The sequence below is a fragment of the Ischnura elegans genome, chromosome 7, assembly GCF_921293095.1.
Source record: "Ischnura elegans chromosome 7, ioIscEleg1.1, whole genome shotgun sequence".
In the NCBI taxonomy this organism is placed as follows: domain Eukaryota; kingdom Metazoa; phylum Arthropoda; class Insecta; order Odonata; family Coenagrionidae; genus Ischnura; species Ischnura elegans.
In genome coordinates, this window is record NC_060252.1 from 81,525,805 (window position 1) to 81,548,336 (window position 22,532).

A 22,532-nucleotide genomic window follows, 5' to 3' on the forward strand; every position below is an offset into this window, starting at 1 on the left:
AACTCACCCCTGAGGCCAGATGTTATCTAAATGAAGAACACAAATCTGATGAAGCTTCCTTCCACAATCTTGGCATTCAACAAAAGGCTCTAACTCCAGGTTATCGTTCTTCAATTCAACAAACTGCTCCTTTTTAATAGCCCTGAAATTATAAAATACATTAAGTCACCACTGAGAGCAAATAGAATTTAATTTTCCTAACCACACATACTATCCTAGGACTGATGGCACATGAAGCATTTCTCCTGCACAAGCTAAATAAAGGCCAAAAAATGTTTTTCATGATCCTCAAACTGACATTAAACACATATATTACACACTTATTTCAGCTCTTTATAAAAATATTATAACAACTAATAAATGAACTTCACTCAAATATTTTTCAAGTATCTTAGTCACTTAATAACAACACTTTCTGGGTTTTATAAGACTCGAGTATACATGCAAAACTAAAGAGATGAGTGGGAAATCTCTCACTCAGATAAATATAAATGGCAAACCAAATTTGCCTGCAGAATCACAACATAAAACTTGGCTTCACTATATCATAAATAAAACAGGTAAGAGAGGATGAACAATTTTTCTCGTGCAAATTCTTTCCCTGTTTTGTAAGTAACCAGACCACTGTAATAAAAAACCAGACATTGTAACGTCAATATCACATATTCCAAGTTATGGCAAGTGGAGTGCTAATGGAAATTATAAGGATGGACAGATCCAGGATTTTTTTTGCATCCCAACCCGGATTGGATCCTTGATTTCAGGTGTTGGATCTTCTGATATTTTTGGATCCAAATGCTTTTTTTAATTGCCTGCTATAAAATGAAGTCATTATTTAAGTTTCTTCAGGGTACATACAATGCTATTTTGATACTAATACACATTTTATTATTTTTTCTTCAAATTTTCCTCACACTTGTTGCCCCTCATTTTGTCATTTTCCCATAGCATACTGACGTGTGTTTCAGTCACAGATGCTTCAGTAGTGGAGGATTTTGCACTTCATCATGATATTTTCACGCCACAGGGCACGCACATGGTATATAATGACTTCTTCCTATCCAAATTAAAATGTTTCCACACTATGGAAAACATTTTCATAAGTGTAGTTTATCATTAAATTAAATTGCAATTGCACTATCGGCAACACAATTAAGAGCGATATAGGTGTCTACTGCGGCGAACTTGAACATAAAAAGACGACCGCTCAGCGAGGGGTTGGGCAGCAGAAGCACGTAAAGGAGAAGTGGATGGGAAGGAACATGCTCCTTCCATCTTTCAAGCAACGAGGGAGCCAGGGGACCACACATCTGATCTTGCAACTTTGTGATGTCATAGGCTTCAAGGCGACCGGGTGAGCTATGCGATATATGCAGTTTGCGTTTCCAGTCTGTCTCGTCTTGTGTGAATATGTTCATGCAACGCTTGTTTATTTGATAATTGTGCTGTTTGGACTATTTTGAATATTGGTATAGCCTTATTGTAACTAGAAAGCTTTGTGTCAATCAATTAGAGCTTAAAAAACATGAATGCTGTCAGAGTGTGAGTGCGAGCGAAGCCTACATTGGGGAAACTGGATGCACCATTGAAACTAGGCTGAAGGAGCATAAGCGGCACCTAAGGTTGGGACAACCGGAGAAATGAGCCATAGCTGAACACAGCATACAACACGACCACGTCATCCAGTTTGATGATGCCGAGATCCTGACGCGTTCCACCAAATATTGGGATAGAGTCGTAAAGGAGGCCATAGAAATTCGATTGGACCATAAAAACTTCAACCGTGACGCAGGCTATGCCATCAGCAACACCTGGAAACCCGTTGTCAGCTCTAAAAAGCCAAAGGATCAACGGATTGGCTGCCAAGAGACCAGTCCTCAACCAATCACGTGACACCTGACCTCCAAGCAGGTTATATAAGGGAATCAAACCCTCAGTCCGACATTCAACTGCCCTGATGACGATGCTTGAGTCGAGCCTCGAAACGTCGGCCATGGAAAACCTCAACCGGTGGAAAACCCGAGAAGAATTCCTTCAACTTGTTCGCCGGGAAAAACTTTGATCCTATTTACATTATGATATTTTGCAACAACTTTACTCCCAACGAATGAATTAAGTTCAAACAAGTTTGCATGCCACCTATTTAGGTAGCTGTTCCTTTTGGCATTGGTTCTGGTCCCAGTTCCAACTCAAGAACCAGAGGAAGCCAGCCATGCTGACTAAAAAATTCAGGGAACAGTGTCCCTAAATGGATAAACAAACAACTAACTTAGAATAATTTCATAAGTGATCTGCTTTGTATTTTTCCATCATTCTGTAGTTACCAAAATATGTCCAAAACGGAAAATTTCCACAACATTAACAAATAATTTAAATAGGATGCATTTTACTTCATTGCTAACAGATAGAAATTATAAAATATAATGAAAGATGAATGTTACTTACGCCTGTGTTTGAGTAGGATCCTCACCAAGGGTAACCGAGTCCCCAGGAATATCATTAAAACACTTCTGGCAGAATGTGTATCTATTCGACATTATACCATACTGCTTCAAGCTGAAAAATAAAAGAATTTAATCAGAAAACTACTAAGCATTAAATGTTTTAGCATTGGTGAATATCTCCATAAAAATGCAAAATGCCATAAAAAATGAACTTTAGTCTCTGAACATTAACTATGATCAAATTTCTACTTTTTTTCTCTACCACTTCATTATTTTCCATCCAAAATAAAAAATAACACATTTCATAACATTGAATTAAGATCTGTGGTACTGGGGTAGTTTAGTACTGAATATCCAGTTTTCTACAAACATATAGTTAAACATACAATGAATTTCAAAGCAACAGACAACTCAAAGGTCCTTAAATGGTATTGGTCTTAGGCAACTTAATTTCTATAGTAAATATTACACCTGCAACTAACAACAACCAGTAATGTTGGCTATATGATAACTGGTCTGGCATTAAATTTTAATGTTGACATTATATTCATAAATTCAGTCTCAACGCTCCATAAATAAGTACACAGGCTTTGTCTTTCAAGGATGTTACAAGATAAAAAATTTTGATGCCATCATATTATCATGCAAATACTAACTACGTGGGTTCAACCTGGCATTTATCTTATATCATTCCTGACATTAATATTATCCTTTTGCACACCAAAATACCATACTAGCCAGGAATCTTATGTTTTTGGCTCTAAAATGAAATCATTAAGTAGTAAATTTAACCATATGAATATCAATTCAATCTTGACTGGTAAACGGATGAAAATATTTAGATGGTGCTGATTACCACAGTTCAAATTCAGGCAAATTCAAACGGAAAAGTCATCAGCTCAACTATTAATACATGAAATAGCGACTCACATAGAAGAAATAGCCTGATTACGCAGGTTTCTATGGAATTTTGATTTTTGACACCTTAATTTTACTTTCTAGAATTCAGAAAATTTTCTAGGGCTTAATAAAAAATTAATTATAAGATGTAACATAAATTAGCAGCAACTCAATCACAATACTCTACATCCTCACCACAGCCCTAGGGTTACAAGAGAAAAACAATCAAATGGTGATTAAGGAAAGGGCAGTAAAAACATCCTTGTGGTCATTACCACATGTAATGTTGTCCTATTGGTACATCTAAAGCTTAAGTCAAATAATCATTGATCACTATTCAAGGGTCAAAAGATCATTTGAGCTTTACTTTCCAGTGAAAGAGAAAACAATAGATATAGCCATCATTCTCCAAATCATAAGATGATTCTTGTAATACCTAATTGAATTTATCATTTTCTGACCTATGACCTTACACAATGACAGCACATATTCATGATCTTTACTATATTTATTAAATAGACTCGCTTAAGGTAATACCATGTCACAATACCCAAATGCCATGGAGTGGGATTTGCGATTAGTGCTCAGGAATGGAATGCAGGATTGTTGCTGACAATAGAAAAAGGTGTTAGGGTCCTAATTATTGTTGCTGTTCCTAAAACAATGTCCAAGAGATACCACACAAGTTATTAAAGCCTATAAGACACATTGAAGCCAGGTGAGGAAACACTGATCACACAATGAGTTAAAAAGAGGTATATTCTGCCATAAGCTACCAGCAATGAATCTAAAGGAAAATGTCCTTTAATTAACAGGAAGAGCATCTATGATTGATGCGTGATCACAGTAAAACAATAGCACGGATATGTTAACAAAACATAAGACTAATTGAAAAATTCAAAAACATCCTACACATTATTACCAAATTCAAATGACTTTCATAAGGAGGAGCTGAAAACAAGGAACACAGGCATTTTGTATGCTCGTCTTGGAAATTAGAGGCAAATCTGAAGAATAATGTTGCAAAATAATTCATTAGTGTCAAAGTGTGGATCCAAAGCAGTGCAACAAAGCCCTGGTTACAAACACTTTTTTGGGTGCCTCCGAAAAAAATCGTAAAATAACAATTAAAACATCTCTTTGAAAGGAATCTTGAGTTTTACAAGTTGATGCTTGTCCCAACTCCCCACTAGATGCCAGCCTATTATGATTTATGCACTTCCAAATTGACATGGAAGACATTCATTACACAACTTTTCACATTGCCTACTCCTCACAAGGTATAAATAAGAAATTGGAATTTTGCGACAAAATTCCATTCTCTCTGAACAAACGCCAGTACTATTTCACTTCTGCAGTTATTCTAACTCAGGACCTGGTAAGCTAATTCATGACCAAAAGAAATAAAGCAGCTTTGTGAATAATTTGAATAATTGAACAAGACTGCAATACATGTCTTAGATTACAAAGGAGATATCTTGCAGATCAATCATCTTAATTTCCATTAAGTATAAAATAATGGCCACATTAAAAACAGATCCCACGTCAATTTTATTCTGTTTAGATGCCTAAAAGATCATGAGATTAACCCCAACCATGGAGCATACCACCACCATGAGATGTTGTTGTTTAGAGTGTTGTTGAGAGTTTACAATTAAATTTAATTAGGACATTAGTACAACTGAATTGAACAAATTTTGCAGAACACGATTACATAAAAAAACAAAAACGGAATTAATCTGGGGTTATCTCATAGCTAAATCACAGGTAGTGTTAGTCGACCAGCTACGTATATATTATTTTATATAAGTAAGCCTAAGTAATGACATTGAAAGCCATATAAATAAGATGATAATTTCATGAAATTACTACTTGATCTCAGAATATTCTAACAGAAAATTTTCTTTAAATACATTACCTATCTCAAATGAAAATTATCATGCTTATAACCCAAAGGATGTAATAAATCAGGAATCAAGTCAAAAAAAAAAAAAAACTTGAATGAGCTATTAACGAAAACTAGTTTTTTTAGTATGATATTCTCTCCTCCTCCTAAAGAAAATGTACCCAGGAAAAGGAGTGAAACTATATTCCCATATTATGAATGCAATCCTCACATAGCCATTTTGGAAGCTACAAATCAAAAGAGGAAAATAGAATGGATAGAGCAAACAATGATTTTAGATGTTTGCAAATGAAATAAGTAGCCAATTTTTTACTACGAATGTACCATACTTTTTGTGATGCATTTCATAATGGCACTAACTTGGCGATCATATCTATACAAATTTAGATCGGCAGCAGTCAAAAATCACCGAATATCCAATCCTAGTGTTGGCATCCTCCTGTTCTCAGAACAAATGCTAGGGCAAGCGTATGGTGACATTTCTTCGCAGCTGACATTAGATAAAACTTCTGAATGACATTTTACTTGGGATAGTAGATGCTTAAGTTATCTTATTTCTTCTCACAATATACAGCAGTCCAGATAGATGCAACACCTGCAATATGGAGTTGCAATTGATAACATGACAGTCATTTTGACAGAAGTGAACTGCCCAGATAAATAAAGATTGAAAATTTAGCCCATGATGCAGCAGTAATTACGAGCCTTTTTAAATGTATAAATAAATTCTAAATAAAGAATGATTGCTGCTTCATAGCTCCAAGAATGTTAGGATACTGAGAAGTTTAAACTGAAAATAAGAACAAAAAATAAGGGCACTAATTTCAGAATTTTGAAAAAAGCGGAAAACTGAGTATATTTGATTGTTCAAATTACAGCATCTACCAGCAACGTATTTTCTTCTGACGACTCAACCGTAAATAGATAATGAGAAATTATTCTACAATTAATTTCCAAGATTATTGAAAATGTTGGTAGATATTCTTCCAACATTTGATCAAGAGCCTTACGTAATACTAATTATGAACTCAAATGGCTTTAGGAGAATGGAATATTTTTAAGGTTGAATAAGGGTTTTATGACCTGAGAACTAATCCAATATGAACTATTTCCCACAATCTATGAGAGCATATCCATTTGCAAGAGAATATTCACAGAAAAGAGCTAATACATGTAAAAAAATTTCAGATTAAATGAATTCTATTTGGATTTCTCCCACTAACAAAGACAACTGACAGGTAATTTAAAGAGAAGTGCTCAGGCATGCATTTATGACACATTGAGAAAAAAGTTGAAAAGCCAATTCCTGGGTCATTTGTCAACAAAACATATTCGGCCCTAACATCATTCATTGGCCCATAATACTTGAAAGTAAGGTCAATTATTTGTATGAAAAGTAGTTAGCTAAGAAATAGTTGACCCTCTAAAGGAAAAATAAAATTTTCAAAGGTGATGTAGGTAGTTCGTTAACACAATGTTTTTTAATATTGTAGTGAGTCTAGCTGCTGAGGGTAAAGTCATCCAAAGGAGCCGCTTGCCAGAGTATAAGGAAACCACCGCTAAGAATCTATCTACTACAGCACATCGAGGAGGCAACAGAAAAAGAGGTATATTACGTTGGTTGAGATCTAAACATGGTGCCAAATATTCAGTTAATTTTTACTTTCATGCATACACAGATTTAAGTAATGTTGCATTTCAACTATTGATCTGGAATCATTTTTTCTCGGCCTCACCTCTACACTGAACGTTTCTGAGGAGTTACGAATACCTCTCAGGAATGAATATCTTTCTGAAGGTACTGATCGCAGCCGGCCAAGGGCTCCTTACCTCGGAAACTGGGCGGGGGCCAACTCCACCCTCCGACATGGCATCAAGAGTAATTTGACTCCGCAGTCAAATATATGTTAAAAGAGGTTTTGCTAAAGAAATACCTAAACCATATCATGTGCATTTCCTAAACGATAATTATACGCTTAACAAAGAAATACGATTCAGACTTTAAATGAGACGATATGAGGTAAGGCAATGCGGGCTTTTACTCTGGATTCCCAACTTTTTCTCATTGTGTATTTGGCACCTGGTATGGTTTACTTCACAAGCTTCCCATTATTAAAAGACGATAGTTTTGTTTCAAAATTGCTAAGGACCAGTGAAATCAGGAATTCACTTCATAGGTAATAATTGAGGATAATGCAACAATTATTCTTTAGCAAAACCATGATGCACTGTTTTAACATACCTATAGGTATTTGATTGCGGAGTCAAGCTGCAGTCCCTGCTAAGCCGATGAGTCGGAGGGGTGGAATCAGCCCCCTTCCAGTGTCCGAGGCAAGGATCCAGTGAACGGCTGAAAGGTAAAAATGCATTTTCTTTCACCATTAATGTAACCTACTGCTTTCTGTGCTACACATGACATAAATTCACATATGCAAGTCTTCATTTTTAATGCATAAGATTCATACTCTTTACAGGGTTATCAAGAAAGCATGCAAGACATTACACATGGAAAGATTGTAAAAATCAAGAAACACAAGAATGCTCTCATGAATAAATTAATGAAAAATGCCAACACAATTTAGATAATGTGAACAGTCAAATTTGTCAAACAGAGTCATATTTGCAAATTTACCTTTGGCATTTAGTTAAGTTTATTTGAATCCTCTATGTACATTTACCTATCAAAAAGACCATTTTGTATTAAAATCATAGATTTCTATAATTCAATTGTTTTCTGAAACTAAAGGGTGAATGTAGAAAAGTATCTCTGATTTTCTTCTGATAGGCCCAGGATTGATGAAGAAATATACCACTGAACATTTTGATTCACATAAATACTTAGAAGAACATGGGCCCTAAAAGATTTTCCCCATCAGAGAATGACAATGTATATTTTAAACAATTACGTACGACTATGACAGGGGTTCAAGACTCACTCACCAAGATGCCATAGAATAATCACTAGAACCCCAACCCCAATCTTTCTTAGATTATGAATAACATGTCACATGCATCTATGAATGGGGAAATTTTCAATGAAAATAAAAATAAAATAGAGGAGACAAAGGGCAACGGATATTGCACAGTGCAAAAAAAACCTGAGGGCTAAGCACCTTTTCTTCTCAAGATAAGAAGTCTTCAAAATTCCAACAAGGCAAAAAACAGCCCTTGAAGCATAATCCAAAACTTTTACGTAATAACGTAGAGGGAGTTGAGGGGTTCAACTAATGTGCTTACGTAATCCATTAATCTTCCCACAACAGGAAAAGCCCGTGGTTAAGGCAGAAGAACAAATATTTCACCCTCATAGACTTTAACTAAGCAAAATCATTGGAAAATTAATAAAAAATTTCTCACTTTTCAATTGATCAAGAGGTGTATAATATTTATAAGGTAAAAATTTCCCCTCTACAAAATATCTTTCTTGCCAATCTGCCTGAATCGCAAGAGAAGAAAACTTAACAACACACAACCACATTCCAAAGTTGTAAATTATGAAACTTCGTACATTAAAACGGTATGCTTTAAAGAAAGGGTGAGGAAAAATAAAAGTGAATACTAAGGATTACTTAACCCTGCGAACCAAAAAAACCATGGTATTAGAACAGGCTTTCAAAAAATCATTGAATGTTATTTTTTAGACCCAATCACCTAAATACAAGAATATTCAAAATAAACAACAGGTTTAAATGAAGAAGTTTGACAGAGGCATTAAAAGAAGTTGTGAGAAGCAAGTTCAAATAATACTTGAATAACTGGAGGGTAATATCCCTCTATCTCTACCATAAGTTGGCACATTATTGACAGGCTTAGCATGCGAAAGATCCACAGAGAAAAAATCATTCGCCTTGACCGGGATTCGAACCCGGATTCCCCGATTTTCGGTCGAGTGCTTTAGCCAGTTAAGCTATCGAGGCGTCATTCTTCCCTGTGGATATTTTCGGACACTACCGGACTACTTTAGTCCCGGTATACTTTAAACTAGGCTTAGCATAGAAGAGGACTATAATATCACAGATATTACACCTGGCACTGCTGAGAAGGTATATTTGATGAAAACAGAAATACAGTAGAACCTGGGTTACACGACCCTCAGTTATATGATACTCAGTTATACGATGACCACACTTATATGCAGATTATTTTGGTCCCGTGAATATGAACCCATGTATTTCCAACCTCGGTTATGAAACTTTTTACTTATACAACATCGTCAGTTACAAACATATTTTTCCAGTCCAATTAAAAAAAAACCTCACTTAAACGACTTGAACTGTTCTACAAGAAGATTGCAGTACACGTGCCGAATTTAGTCACATAAGCGGGAGTACTGTGTGCTAATTATGTAGATATACCAAAAATGAATAATAAGTTTAAACAATGAGCAATGCTGTTTACTAGATATTATCTACAATTATATTAGATGATCGTTAATGCAAAATTATATACTACGGAATATCTATCTCTAACAGAAAATATTCTAGAATTTTGCCAAGGTTATGTTTTCCGTCGCCCGAGAGAAATAACGCTCACATGACCTGTTTAAAGTCTTCCTATACCTAAATTTTGGTTTTTAAAGCCATCCAAAAAATATATTTGTATTTGTAGTATGGAAGGAAGTTGATGGTGATTCAACACGGTGGTAAAAAACAGCATGCGTGGTCTCATTCTGCGGGCTAACCCACATCTGTGGGACAAATGGAGCCGGAAGAAAGTTGCTTCCAAGGCACACTGATCAAAACTGACGAAACTTGGATCTCAGTGGGTTTAAATGAAACATGGTTGGACCTTGAATAGCTATGAGCTTAGCCCTTCCAGGTGGCAAGCGATTATTTTTAAAAGAACAGGAGTTACTGTCAATGCCCTCGGATAATAACTCGTGTTGTCAATTGTCACATAATCATTTATGGCAAATTCAAGACATGAAAGAAAAGGCAGTTCCTTTTGACTCAGGAATGGGATAGCAAAATATTCCGTGAAGACAAATCGCGCAGTGTTGTGAGTAAATAAGATTATTAGTCTTAATTTTCTTGCCTCCAAATGAATAAATCCATCATGGAAATAAAGCAGACCCCATTGAAAAGGATATCATGCTCCTTTACTGAAAAACCTCACATACAAAATTTCCTCACTTATGAAACTTTTTTGGTTCTCTGCTGAAAGTTTCATAAGTGAGGTTCTACTGTGGTTATTTTGAAACTTAAAACTACTAGACTAAATCCTCTAATTCCTTGACAACATGGGACGAATCCCATTTGACCCAAAAAGTTCCTAAATCCTAAGCACGGAAAGTAGGTAATACCCTTTATAAGTGTAAGGCCAGGACACTTAAACATGAGCTGAATTAGTGTAAAACTAAAACTGCTATAAATTAAAAGATAAATATGTAACAATCAAATTAGGATCACCAGTGTGTTGTTCAAGATAACACCATGGATGTCTTTTAATCTACTCATCAGTCTTAGTGTTGTGCCCCTAATGTAAAACTCAGCCTAAATGAATGAGTTCAGCAATTACCTAAAATGTGTTACTTTTTGGTGAACATAAAACTGAGTTGAGTCCAGATATCTTCATCCATAAAAAACACCAACTCTTTCTGCCACATAGATTTATGAGTAACACTTTTGAACACAATTGTACATGTTGCATACATATCCGGTAGGATAAAGAGGGGTGAGATACCAGAGGGACATCTTTTTTTCTTTGATTAATTGAGAATATTTCAATTTCTGTTGATGAATTCATTAAATTGCAGAGGTCATTGCATACTTTCACTGCTACCCTAACATGACTGCTTTTACATTCCAATTAACATCTACTGCAGACACCGACCATTGGGATAGGATTTCTATTTCCTTAAATGATTGCTTGAAATGATTTTCCACCTTATATACTCTGATGGCTCTTTTATTAATATTTCTAATTTTTGAGTGAATATCCTTTGGACTAGGGGATTTTTTTTCTTCACATTGTTTTTCATATCTTTCATATTTTTTAAAAAATACACGTGTAATTACAGTAGACTCTCGTTAATACGAACAACGTTATTAAGAAGTTCTCATTATTACAACACAAATTGTTGGTCCTGACAAAAAGGCCTATCCAATCAATAGTAAAAGAAATGTTATTACAAAATTTTTGTTATTACGAAATTAAGAACCTCAGTCCCAGTCCCGGCGGTTACAAAATGTACTTTATTACGAAGTTCCGCAGAAAAAGCAATGGCATTTAGGTGGACATACGCAACGCTACGTTATCATAATTGATCTATGTTTAAGTTCTCTTCTTTTACTGTGCCCTAGAGCATCAATTATGGTTCTTTCTTCAGTAGGAGATACTTCAATATGCACGCAAAAGCATACAATAAGCTTCATTCCTGTGTAATTATGGTGACCCACTCATTAATGCTTGTAAATTGGACATACTAAAGTCCTCTTCCTATGCACATTAGATTTACGAACTCTCAGAGGTTCAAACATTCAAAAATTCAAGCACGCTCAAAATTTCTAATTTGGCACCTTTGGAGTTTGCCGATGCAACATGACGTAGCGTACAGGAACTCGCACTTAGGGCATAATCTGAACAAAGAATCATTTAATCAGGTGTGAAGTCAAGAACTGTTCAGCATTTTGCCCATTCTTTCTTCCCACAGACAGTGGACTATTTTCATTGCAAGCTAGGTCAGTTCGTCACAATTGTGCGTTAACGCACGATTGTGAAGCAGTGCTCCATTCTGCACGATAACCACTCACCTCGATGCCTTGTAGAAGTTTACTTATGAGGAAGGTCTCAGAACGCATCTTTTTATAAATCGAGGACTTGCGCATAATTTAATAGCATATACAGTGGAACCTGTTTAGTACGTTTCTGAAGGGACCACAAAAAATGAACGTACTAACCAGGAAAACGTGCTAACGAGGAAAGTAAAAAATAGCAGTCGGGGTAATTGCAATCTGTGGAAAAGTCGTCATAATTACATCTACTATCGGTAGTTCTCGTAGGATCGCCTTCCTGAACTCTTTTCACCTTTAAAATAAAGAAAATGGGCGCTACATTGAAAAACAATACCATGTGATTAAAAAATCACAATGTTTCATAGATTTCCCGAAGACAATTACATGAAAACGGCGTCTTTCTCCCGTGATTTATCCTATATGTATTTATAGAAAGAGGACAAGTATAGCTAAGTCATTTCTTTTTTGTCACAGCATACTCGGAGAATATAACAGCAACCCTGAGTATGTCAACGGGTTGTTTTTAAACATCATAAAAATGGGACAAAATTATATTAACCTTAAATTACGGCAACAGCCGTACACATTCGCGCTTCTGGAATAAAGCCATATCGATTGTTATAGCGATCGATATATCGAATAATAACACGCAAGATTATTAGATTACGAGGTAATTACAAGAAGATTTTATATTATACAGTTGAAATTTACTTTTAAAATTTGCTTAATGTAGTCTGCTTTCGTGCCGAGATCAAGTACCTATTTTTAAGCTAAGCTTCGCGTGTAGATCCAGAGCATCGTCTGCTCCCGCAGCAGTAGTCAAATACGCACGTACCACGTAGCATTGACGACGTGCAGTACTGCTTTAGATAAAGAGGGAATTGGATAAGACTCATTTCTTCATCATGATAACTCGTGCAATAGCAACAATTGCCCACTCGTGAAATTTGTGCGCAGTGGGCCAGTGGGCACTCCAGAGGCAACAGAAGGTGAGGAGCTCGGGGTGGGGAAAATTGCGGCTTCTCATTGGCTGCAGTTTTGCATAGTCAGACATTCCTGATAAATGGCCATATTTTATTATTAATCGCGTCATAACAATTGAAAAATGCATTTGGATAAATCACGGTCGAAGAAAGATATGTGGAATGAATGCAAGAATTTTAATGGCTAGTAATAATAAATTAAATCATGAATTCGGAGCTTTACGACCCTTAAGAAGATACTGGAGAACGAATTGCGGGTTGCGTCACGTCTAGCAATTGAGCGTACTAACCAGGAAAGCGCAATTTTTTCAAACGTACTAACCAAATACTTTTACCTGTAATTTGTTCCGATGGTACCGGGACCGAGAGAAATCGTCGTACTAAGGAGGAAAACGTACTAAGGAGGAACGTACTAACCAAGTTCCACTGTATTATACACTTGACTCTGAAGATTATAAGAGCGGGAGATTGAAGAGACAAGAAATTTTGCCAAAGTATGTTTTTATTTCTTTCTATGATTCCTAAAAGAAATGTTCATACGTACTACGTTACTACAAATCTCCGGTTTTTCAGTCCTGTGAACTTCGTAATAACGAGAGTCTACTGTGAATACATCCTCTAATTTGCATGCTACAGTTCGGATTTCTATTTAAAATCCATAAATTAATATGAAAATAAAAAAATCACTATGTAACTAAATAAAACCAATGGGAATGAGTTGTAACAGTGATTTCAAAAATTATAAGAGAGAAAAAAAAATTGCTGAGTCTGGGAGTCAAACCCAGGAGGCACACGGTAGGAGTCACTGCACCAGTGCCATAGACTGCTCCACCAACGCCGTAGTTGAGAGAGAGCGATTACTGAAGGGAAGAGATGGTGCATGAAATCTTTACAGAGATATAATATCACTCGAACCCGGGCCTACATGGAAGTAACCCATGAAACTTTTTCTACCTTATGTACATAGTTTCAGAATATAACATCGGCATCCAGATCCCAAACATCACTCTGGCGATGTCTCTTTGTAAGTACACACAAAATTAATCTCATTTTACGCATATCAATAGTATTTCTTGCCTCAAATCTTGTTTTTTGTTTCTATATTCGTTGTAATCCATTGCCGCACAATGGCCAAACACATTATTCGTCATGCTGACCTACGGAAGAGTTTATCATGCCTCCTTTACTGAATGATATTAGTTAATTTAGATCATTATTAATTTTGGAGCTAGTAGAAATGAGTTTTTTTAACAATATAGTTTGAGATGTATTTTTTGCTGTCCTAGGTTATTGGGCGAATTAACTTCCACGCTAAGAGGCCAGCTTAAAGCCTTCAAGGTCACGGGGGAGAAATGGAGCAGGGACCGAAATGCATATGAATAACTCCAACACGTATAAGGGTCCAAGAGAGATTCTCAAACACATTAGCTTCCCCTTCCAGCAGTCGTAAGCCCTCTCCGTTTCAGGAATACAGTGTGGCGGTTATTCAGCAGTAGAAAGTGATTTTCATTGAGCCATACAGAGTAAAAACCAAGTGAACAATGGCGAAAAATAGGAACACAGATAGAAAAAATAAAAAGTTATTGAGAAAAAGCATAAACCCATAAGAAAAATTGAAAAAAGCAATATGGCATGTAAGTTTAAGCTCACAGTCGACAGTCCACACTATTCTTCTGAATAGAGACGAAGTTAAAACATCAATGACATTAGCCACACCACTGCAGCCACGCGGTCAACACGTACGCAAAGTTCTTTGCTGGATAAAAAACGGAAAGACTTCTAAGTACCTGGATTTATCATAAACACTTAAATGATGTTCCTCTATCCCAGGAAGTTATTTGTGCATAATCTGTGGCTTTATTCGAATCTATAAAAGAAGATAAGGGTGATGATTGCTCCGAGACATCAAGTGGAACCTTCAAGATTAAGGGCCCGGGTGACATAAGAATTGTTTTAAGACTAGTTTGAAAATTTGTTAGCTGCCGGCAATGCATTGCGAACCCCTGAGCTAGTATGTTTTTTTCCTAGTTGTTAGCCCACCTGCACATAAGGAGGGAATTTTAAAAGCAAGTATGAATGTTTCTTTAATGGGAAAAAACGTCTTTGAATGCATACCTACGATCTTAAAAGATATTATAAACTATAAATGTTTTCATAAAAAAGGCTTTCTAAGGCTATTAATACGAATATATGCGGTTTATAAGAAATTCAATACTCAACAGCTATGCTACCGAGAACGCATCCCTGTCTTCCCCATGCTAAAATGGTCTCGAATTACACAATTTCGATTACTGCAAATACCCCATGGAACGCATCCCTTGTACTAAGCAAGGCATGGGTACATGTGATTGAGTTTTCCTACAATGCAGACCATTACACAGTAGCCGATAGAAGAAAGAATAATGCTGATAGAATTTCTTAAGCTATGATTGATCCACTTTAGCAATTGTATATTCCCATTTAACGTTTTTATATCTTGTTTTATATTAATGGGTTTTCTATCTTATGGTAACGAGTATGGGATAGTAATAAATTTGCACTCTCTTTCAAATTTATCTCTTCCATTCGTGGAGCCAATGAAAGTTAAGCTTTACTAATTCTTTCTCAAACTTCTCGATCAATAGCTCAGACTTGCACGGTTACGCAAATTGAGTATTTCAAATACTCTAGAATGGTAGGGATAGATTAATAATTAAAATGTTGCTTTTATGAATATAGGACAATATTTTGATGTTTTTTAATGCAATAAATACTTCATTTAACACTCTTACTCCAAATTTTATCATTTTCCAACCATAACATCAGTCAATAACATGCTTTCATGTGGCTTTTTTATATTCGCTTAATACGTATTCACTAAATAAGACAATTTTAGCATGCTTGTCTCATGTTACAGGGGTATACCTGCATTTTTCCCTTTGCAGAAATGATATAAAATGTGCTTAAATATGAATGCAATGGAAAAGTCTTCATTAACTTTTTTCTTATTCAGAACAGAAATAAAATTCGGCCTTCATTAAAAATTCCTAATGTACAAAAGAGTTTCCTAGTAATAATTTTTACAAAAATTGATAATACCAAATTAAATTTCAATACAGTGGAAGCCCTGCTTAGCAAGTACAACATATTATGTGAATTGTGTTTTAGCAAGTGAAAGTTTCTGTACTGCCAGACGGCCTACACTTTACATGTAAAATAAATCGGATATAGCGAGGTCAAAAAGTCCCTTACACTGTGTACCCTCAATATTACGACAGATATTTCTCAAGGGCTATGCACCACTAAGCAAGCATTAACTATTATGTTTTGGATTATCTGTTCATTAAACAAAATACAAGATGGTTGTCAGATCTACAACACCTAAAGCCAGTTATATCCAAGCATTTATGTGATTTACGGCCTTGAGTATGCTCTGCGAGCTCCCATTTTGTGTTCTTCTATTGCTAGGCCCAGTTATCAGTGGGAGGGGAATGGGAGGAAGATGACAGTGGGAGAGGGAGTTAGTTCCCCCCATCCTCTTTTCATGGCTTCGCCCTTAATAGGCTGTCTTAAGTGCAGGAACTTACATTGTAGAAAAATCCCCTCCATCTTTCCCCGTGTTAGGTATGGAAGTGGAAAGAGTAACATTGTTGAACTTAGATCGACGCCCTTACATTGACTTTAAACATTTTGTAAAAGCAGAATTACTGTGCTGATAGCAGAAATCCTCTGCTTAGTGACCAATCATAGTGAATCTTTATTATCTCTTCTTCATACTCTCCAAAATTCTGTACGAGTCTAAGTTTCACATCATTCCTGTGAAAAAATGATACAATTCCTCAGAATTCCTTAAATTTGTTTAAATGAATGGCTTAACTTAGATGCAGGTTACCCTAACGGGCTATGTACTACGTGAGCACAATTATAAAATGCTGATTCCTACACCAGATCCCTTCAATCTCTTGGCAAGGATTAAAAGTTCCTATACACAGACTCCTAGTTCAAAAATAATTTAATGCTCCGCATTTTGCGACGCAGCATATGTGCCTTTGCTCGCCCATGCAGTGCTTTTATTGTAGGTATGTAAACCGCCCAGGGATATTTTTTGGAGGAACTGAAGATTATGTAAATTGAGTAAAATATTTATCATCGCAATTGCTCTCCAAAAAGCTCTCAGACTACACAGGAGTGAACTCAATGCATCTGATCCTTTGGGCACAATCCAAGGCACTGCGCTGATGGGGCCTCAGCATTCAGCAGAAGAGAGCAATTGAAAAACTTCTCCCATCCCATCAACTGGATGCACCCAATCACATGTCAACAGAGAGTTGGGCTGTGGGAAAGGGGTTGAGTTTACTCGCTTGGAGGGGCAGAGATTACTCAGTCTCAGGGGCGTAGTAGTGGTAGGTGATTTGTGCAAAAGCATCATGTCCGGACGTAAATCTTTGGACCTTAAAACCAAAATTAAAATTACAAACAAGAGCGAAAGTAGCAGGACTGATGCCGGGAGGCGGTTTGGTATCTCGTCATTTACCTAGTTCACAATATTAAAGAACAAAGATAGAATTCATGCAGCAGTGACCGAACTAGGAACAACTAGCAGCCAAAAATATTTGTGGCAAGGGGAAGATCCTCAAATGGAATCTGTACTATTCAAGTGGTTTTGTCAACAAAGGTCTGCAGGACTGCCCAAAATAATTTAATGCTGTGTGGAAAATAATTTAATGGTGTTAAAGACGAAAGCTGACTACATTGCCAATGGGAAGAAATATCTCTGCGAGAAATATCTACGACCACCGAATAATGACGTGTATCAGTGAAGTTTACGGCCAATTTTCCCAACTGACTGACGCACTGGTTAAACATTCTAAAACTCGACAAAATTGATGATATTGATGATATTGTCGGCATAATACATTTGCAAAATTATCCAAAAACTTCCACCGCATACCAAACATATTGATTCCAACTAGTTACACTGTTTTTACAGCTTTCTTTGGCAATCAAAAAATATAAGAACGGGAATAAAATCACCAAAACTGGGGGAGTTAATATTTTACAACATTGAAAATTGTCCATTTCTTTCTAAACAATTGTTGATACTCAACTAGATTGTGCCTTATAATGACTCTTTAGCTATTTAGCTTTGTTAAACACCACAGAAACATATGAAAAACTGTAATTACGAACTATTACGAGCCTTTGGTGTGTTTATTCAACACCTTCCGGTACAGCGAGCGCTCTGTTTATCAAGTAATTTCTGAGGGATTATGAGCACTAGTTAAACCAGGCTTCTTATGTATTGCCAACCAATGTTTCAATGTAATGAAGTAACAATTAATATGAAAATGCCTTTACAATGCTGAAACTAGGCCGACATTATTAAAACTATACGGAAATACAAAGACAAATTCATTTGGTCTAAAGATGATTACACCAAGCTCTTTGTAAAGTTGAAGGTTTTCAAAAATCATTTAAGATTCAAGATGGATGAAATTGATGGATCATCCTACCCCAGGAGAATAAAATATTCTCAGCAACATATTTGATTAACTAGAAATCAAATTGATGCCTTTCACAGTTATAAGTTATGCACGTAACATTTGATAAGAAGGAACTGGTGGAAAAACCTCTGCCTTCTAAAAATCATAAGGGAAATATGGCAGTATTTACAACACATTCGGGCTTCATTCAAAAATCATCCCCTCATAATATAAAATATTTAATCAGTAGATATCACATTATTCTTTGAATGAAAATTCTATAAGAAAATAATAAAAAATATACAAACTCAGAGAGATATAGGGAAGTAAAAAAACCAATCTTTACCTATTTTGGTAACTATAGTACTTGGCATCTCTGGGAATAGTGCAAAGTTGTTTCCCATAACAGCATAATACTTGAGGGTTGAAGGTATACTTTCGGCCACAACAGTAACCTAGAGTCTGCATCACTGGATCTATTTCCGTTTCAAATACTTCAGATAGCTGAAAAATTAAGGCATAATAAAATTTTAATTTCATAATTAAATTTCATAAATTAACTCCAACACTTTTCTCATATATCACAAATTCTTACCTTGGTACAATATCTGTAGACACGAGATGTCTTCCTATTATACAGCCAAGCGTTGTCAAACATTAACCATACATCATCCACATATTCCCATGGGTCATTATATTGGCCCGTGTCAAGTTTACGTTTTACAGTCGATAAATCCATTGGCTTTTTGATAAGATCAAAGTAGTCAGGGATTCCTAAAGCTTGAGGGTCCACAGGTTGTCTGAAGGGTAGAGACTCAGGATCTTGGCGATATAACTTTTCCAGAGTAGGCATCAGGGCTTGCCGAAGTTCATCTGGCTTGAATACTATGAGAGAAAGAAAAGTATAAAAATTGGTTATTGCATCTACCCAGAAAAGTTAGAATCCTGAACGAGAACAAGAGGAAAATTACATTCCAGATTGTTTCACAATGGGTACATGTTTTGCAGTATATTAATACTTATTTTTTCAAAGCTAAAAATAAAATGATTATCTGTTCTTCAAAATCAACCACAGAATAAAAGAAATTTATAATTACAATATAATGAAAATTTACAATTCTGTTAACATTTACAGTAAATCATCTGAGCCACACTGTGGGTTATGGGGTCTGACCCCCAACCCTCTTCTGACCGCAACCAATCATGGGTTTCATGCCAAATTAAATGAGTGTTCGAACTCCAAAATTCAACATTTTTCATCACACAGTGAACTCTTGATATCACAAAGGCATAGGGACTGAAAAATGGCCGCTTTGTAATATCAAATTACATAATTTAAATATTTTTAACACGTCTCTCAAAACGTTTACTTAGGTTTTTCTACCATCAACTTTCTGCACAAAATCATGTTAAATGTCATTGGATTTAATCAGTGAGAGTATTCTTCAATAAATGCTTTTGCAGTACATTTAATAGCATTACTTATCATTAGAGTTCCGTGAATTTCGCGAGACGCGATATCGCGAAATAACACGAAATAACGCGAAATCGGTAAGTTAAAACGAAATTTCGCGTTATTTGCGATTTTAGGTCGATTAGCGAAAAAATCATATCTAATGAGTCGTAATCTATTAAAACATAAGCGTTCATTGTTTAACGCTGCCAACGTTTATTTGCTCTACCTCATTACGATTCCCAGGTCAATAGGCACGTTTAGTCTCGCGCATAACGCATCCGCGTAATATCGCGCACTGTGGTGATTTATCCGCCAGAATTTGCCGTTAAATTTTTCACTGCCTCTTTCTTACCTGAAGAATTAGATATTATGAATTAAAAATGCGCGGAAAGAAATTTAGCGCGGCCGCGGAGGAGCGAAAATACAAGCTCACGCGCCCGATACGCGTCAATGCCGAGCAGTAATTCCGGCGACTCACCGCGGCGCATTAGACTGCGTTATTGGATAACTTGTTGCAGAAATACCTTGAGTATGGGTCTAATGTAACAATTTCGTTGACTTAAACACGGCCGGTGGCCGGCACGGCCCACAGCGTGGCAGAGAGTCGTCTCGTCTGAAAGCGGCCTGAATTTCACGGCGTCGTGACGTGAGCGGCGGCCGGCGAAAAGTCGTTTCGTCAGAAAGCGGCCTCAATGTAGCACTGCCTTATTTCACGCCGTACACGGCGCACCGCCGGGCCGGATTGAAATGGGCGCCGTGGTGACCACGGCGGCCGTCAACGGCACCGTGTGTCAACTGCGCGATTCGATCCGTTTTAAGACATCCATAGACACTTAAGGTTATTTGAAAGCACGGAGCGCTAGCAGTTGGGAGAAGGGAAGGAAGGAACAGAAAGGATAAGAGGATAGAGGATTCTCCTTATTTGCAGACGGACCGTTGAATATTCAGCTCTCCACTGAGTTACAATGCAAAAAAATCATTTTGACATTGGTCAAATCTAATACCTAATTCTTCAGGTGAGAAAGCGTCTCATTCTAGATGCTTCAGGATCGATAAATGGGAAATAATTTCTCAAGTTTCTTTGAATCCGATTATGTTTTGTTATGTGCACTTCTTTCCCTGCCTTTCCTGACCAATGGGCAACAGTTGTAATCAAAACTAAGCGACTTTGTTGTATCTAGCTGCTGTCCCACCTTCCCTCAACACCTGGGTGAGGGGTATCGAAAGGGAACCTACGACATGAAACATTTCAGACAATTTGTAAGTTATACGGTACTGCAGCTACCCAGCACTCAGTTTGAAAACACCACCGTGATAGGTTGTGTTTTGGGGTTAGACTGTTTTTTTAATGTAGTTCTAGCTTTAAATATTGAACGAAGGATAGGAATTTTAAAATGCCAAAAGCTAGTGATACTCTTCACACCTTCACAACTAAATTCACTTACCCTGCAGGGTTGAGAAGGATTTTATGTGATAGACAGAGTATTACTGTGCAAAGTTTGCGATAAAAGATTTTAATTCAAAAGATGTGACACTTTGTTAAAGCACATCAGTAGCGATACACATAAACGTGCGAAAGAAAGGGGACCCACAAAACGACAGCTATCCTTTGAACACACAGTCAGTCACTCAAAGAAAGGAAAGGAGGAGCTTGTTGTTGCTACTACGGAAGCATTTTTAAAGGCTTTATTTAGTGTAGAGAAACTTGACAATGCAAAAATCTCGGAGTGGCTCTCGAAGTATACACATATAAGGTAGTGGGGATTTTGCCATTTGCTGATCGTATTAGCCAAGACTACATACTTGAACCATTCATATACCTTGAACCAATATAAATTGAACCACTTCTTTCATGTTTTTTATCAGAAATTTTGTGCAATCGAAATTGTGTTAAATGTTAAGTAAAATGCTTAATAAAAGTATAGGTATTAATGAAACGTGTACCATAAAATAATAAAACGCCTATATACTGGGAAAAATGTAACATTATAATAACACCGCCAAGATTTTCTATAACACCGAAATCATATGGTTTTAAAACGAATTTTAGCAAAAAATAAAACCACTTTCACGGACCTCTACTTATCCTAAAATATGTACATCCGGACAGTTTCGCTTCGTATTATCTTGCATAGAAAAATTGAGTTTTAACATTAATTCGTACTGTAGTGAATAAGCTGCATTTCTGTAGCCATGCACAAATTGTGAATCAGCAATGCTTTTGGAAGCATAAAATAAAATATGACATTGTACAGGTTGAGAAATCATTTAGACCATAGGATAAACACAAAGTGGGGTTGTAAAAAAACAAGGTTATCTGACATTAACATTTGCTAATCATCTTTGATCCTAACATAAATACATTCAGTGAAAGATGACTATAACGAAAGCTCTCATAACTAGAAAATTGCTTGCTATGTTCGGAGCTCATTACATCAGAAGGTGATGAATGAAGCCTCTTAATTCCCTAATTAAGGTAGACAAAAAATCTGCAATCTAGTTCTTGATAAACAATACTGCTAGAAAATTTGAGTTTGAGACTAGCTTATCATATCCAAGACATACTCTCTCCCAAAAAAGTAGCCAGTACCCAGCTGGTAGATCTCAGCACTGCTCCCAGATGGTATAAGGGAATCTGGCACATGGC

General features: G+C 36.4%; 1 protein-coding gene and 1 non-coding gene across 9 annotated transcripts in view; both read right to left on the bottom strand.

The window, feature by feature from the left end:
• LOC124162015 (histone lysine acetyltransferase CREBBP-like) overlaps window positions 1–22,532 on the bottom strand; it is a 72,266-nt gene that overhangs the window by 21,184 nt on the left and 28,550 nt on the right. For 6 of the 8 annotated variants that reach the window (XM_046538340.1, XM_046538337.1, XM_046538336.1 and 3 more), the window contains 5 exons: window positions 19,025–19,314; window positions 18,776–18,933; window positions 7,493–7,600; window positions 2,446–2,556; window positions 8–142 (listed from right to left, as the gene is read on the bottom strand). In XM_046538340.1, the coding sequence (XP_046394296.1) occupies window positions 8–142; window positions 2,446–2,556; window positions 7,493–7,600; window positions 18,776–18,933; window positions 19,025–19,314 (802 nt within the window). The remainder of the gene's footprint in view (window positions 1–7; window positions 143–2,445; window positions 2,557–7,492; window positions 7,601–18,775; window positions 18,934–19,024; window positions 19,315–22,532) is intronic. The other 2 variants (XM_046538341.1, XM_046538339.1) reach the window with 1 other exon arrangement.
• On the bottom strand, window positions 9,095–9,167 carry Trnaf-gaa. The gene has a single exon. It is a non-coding gene; the product is annotated as a tRNA-Phe (tRNA).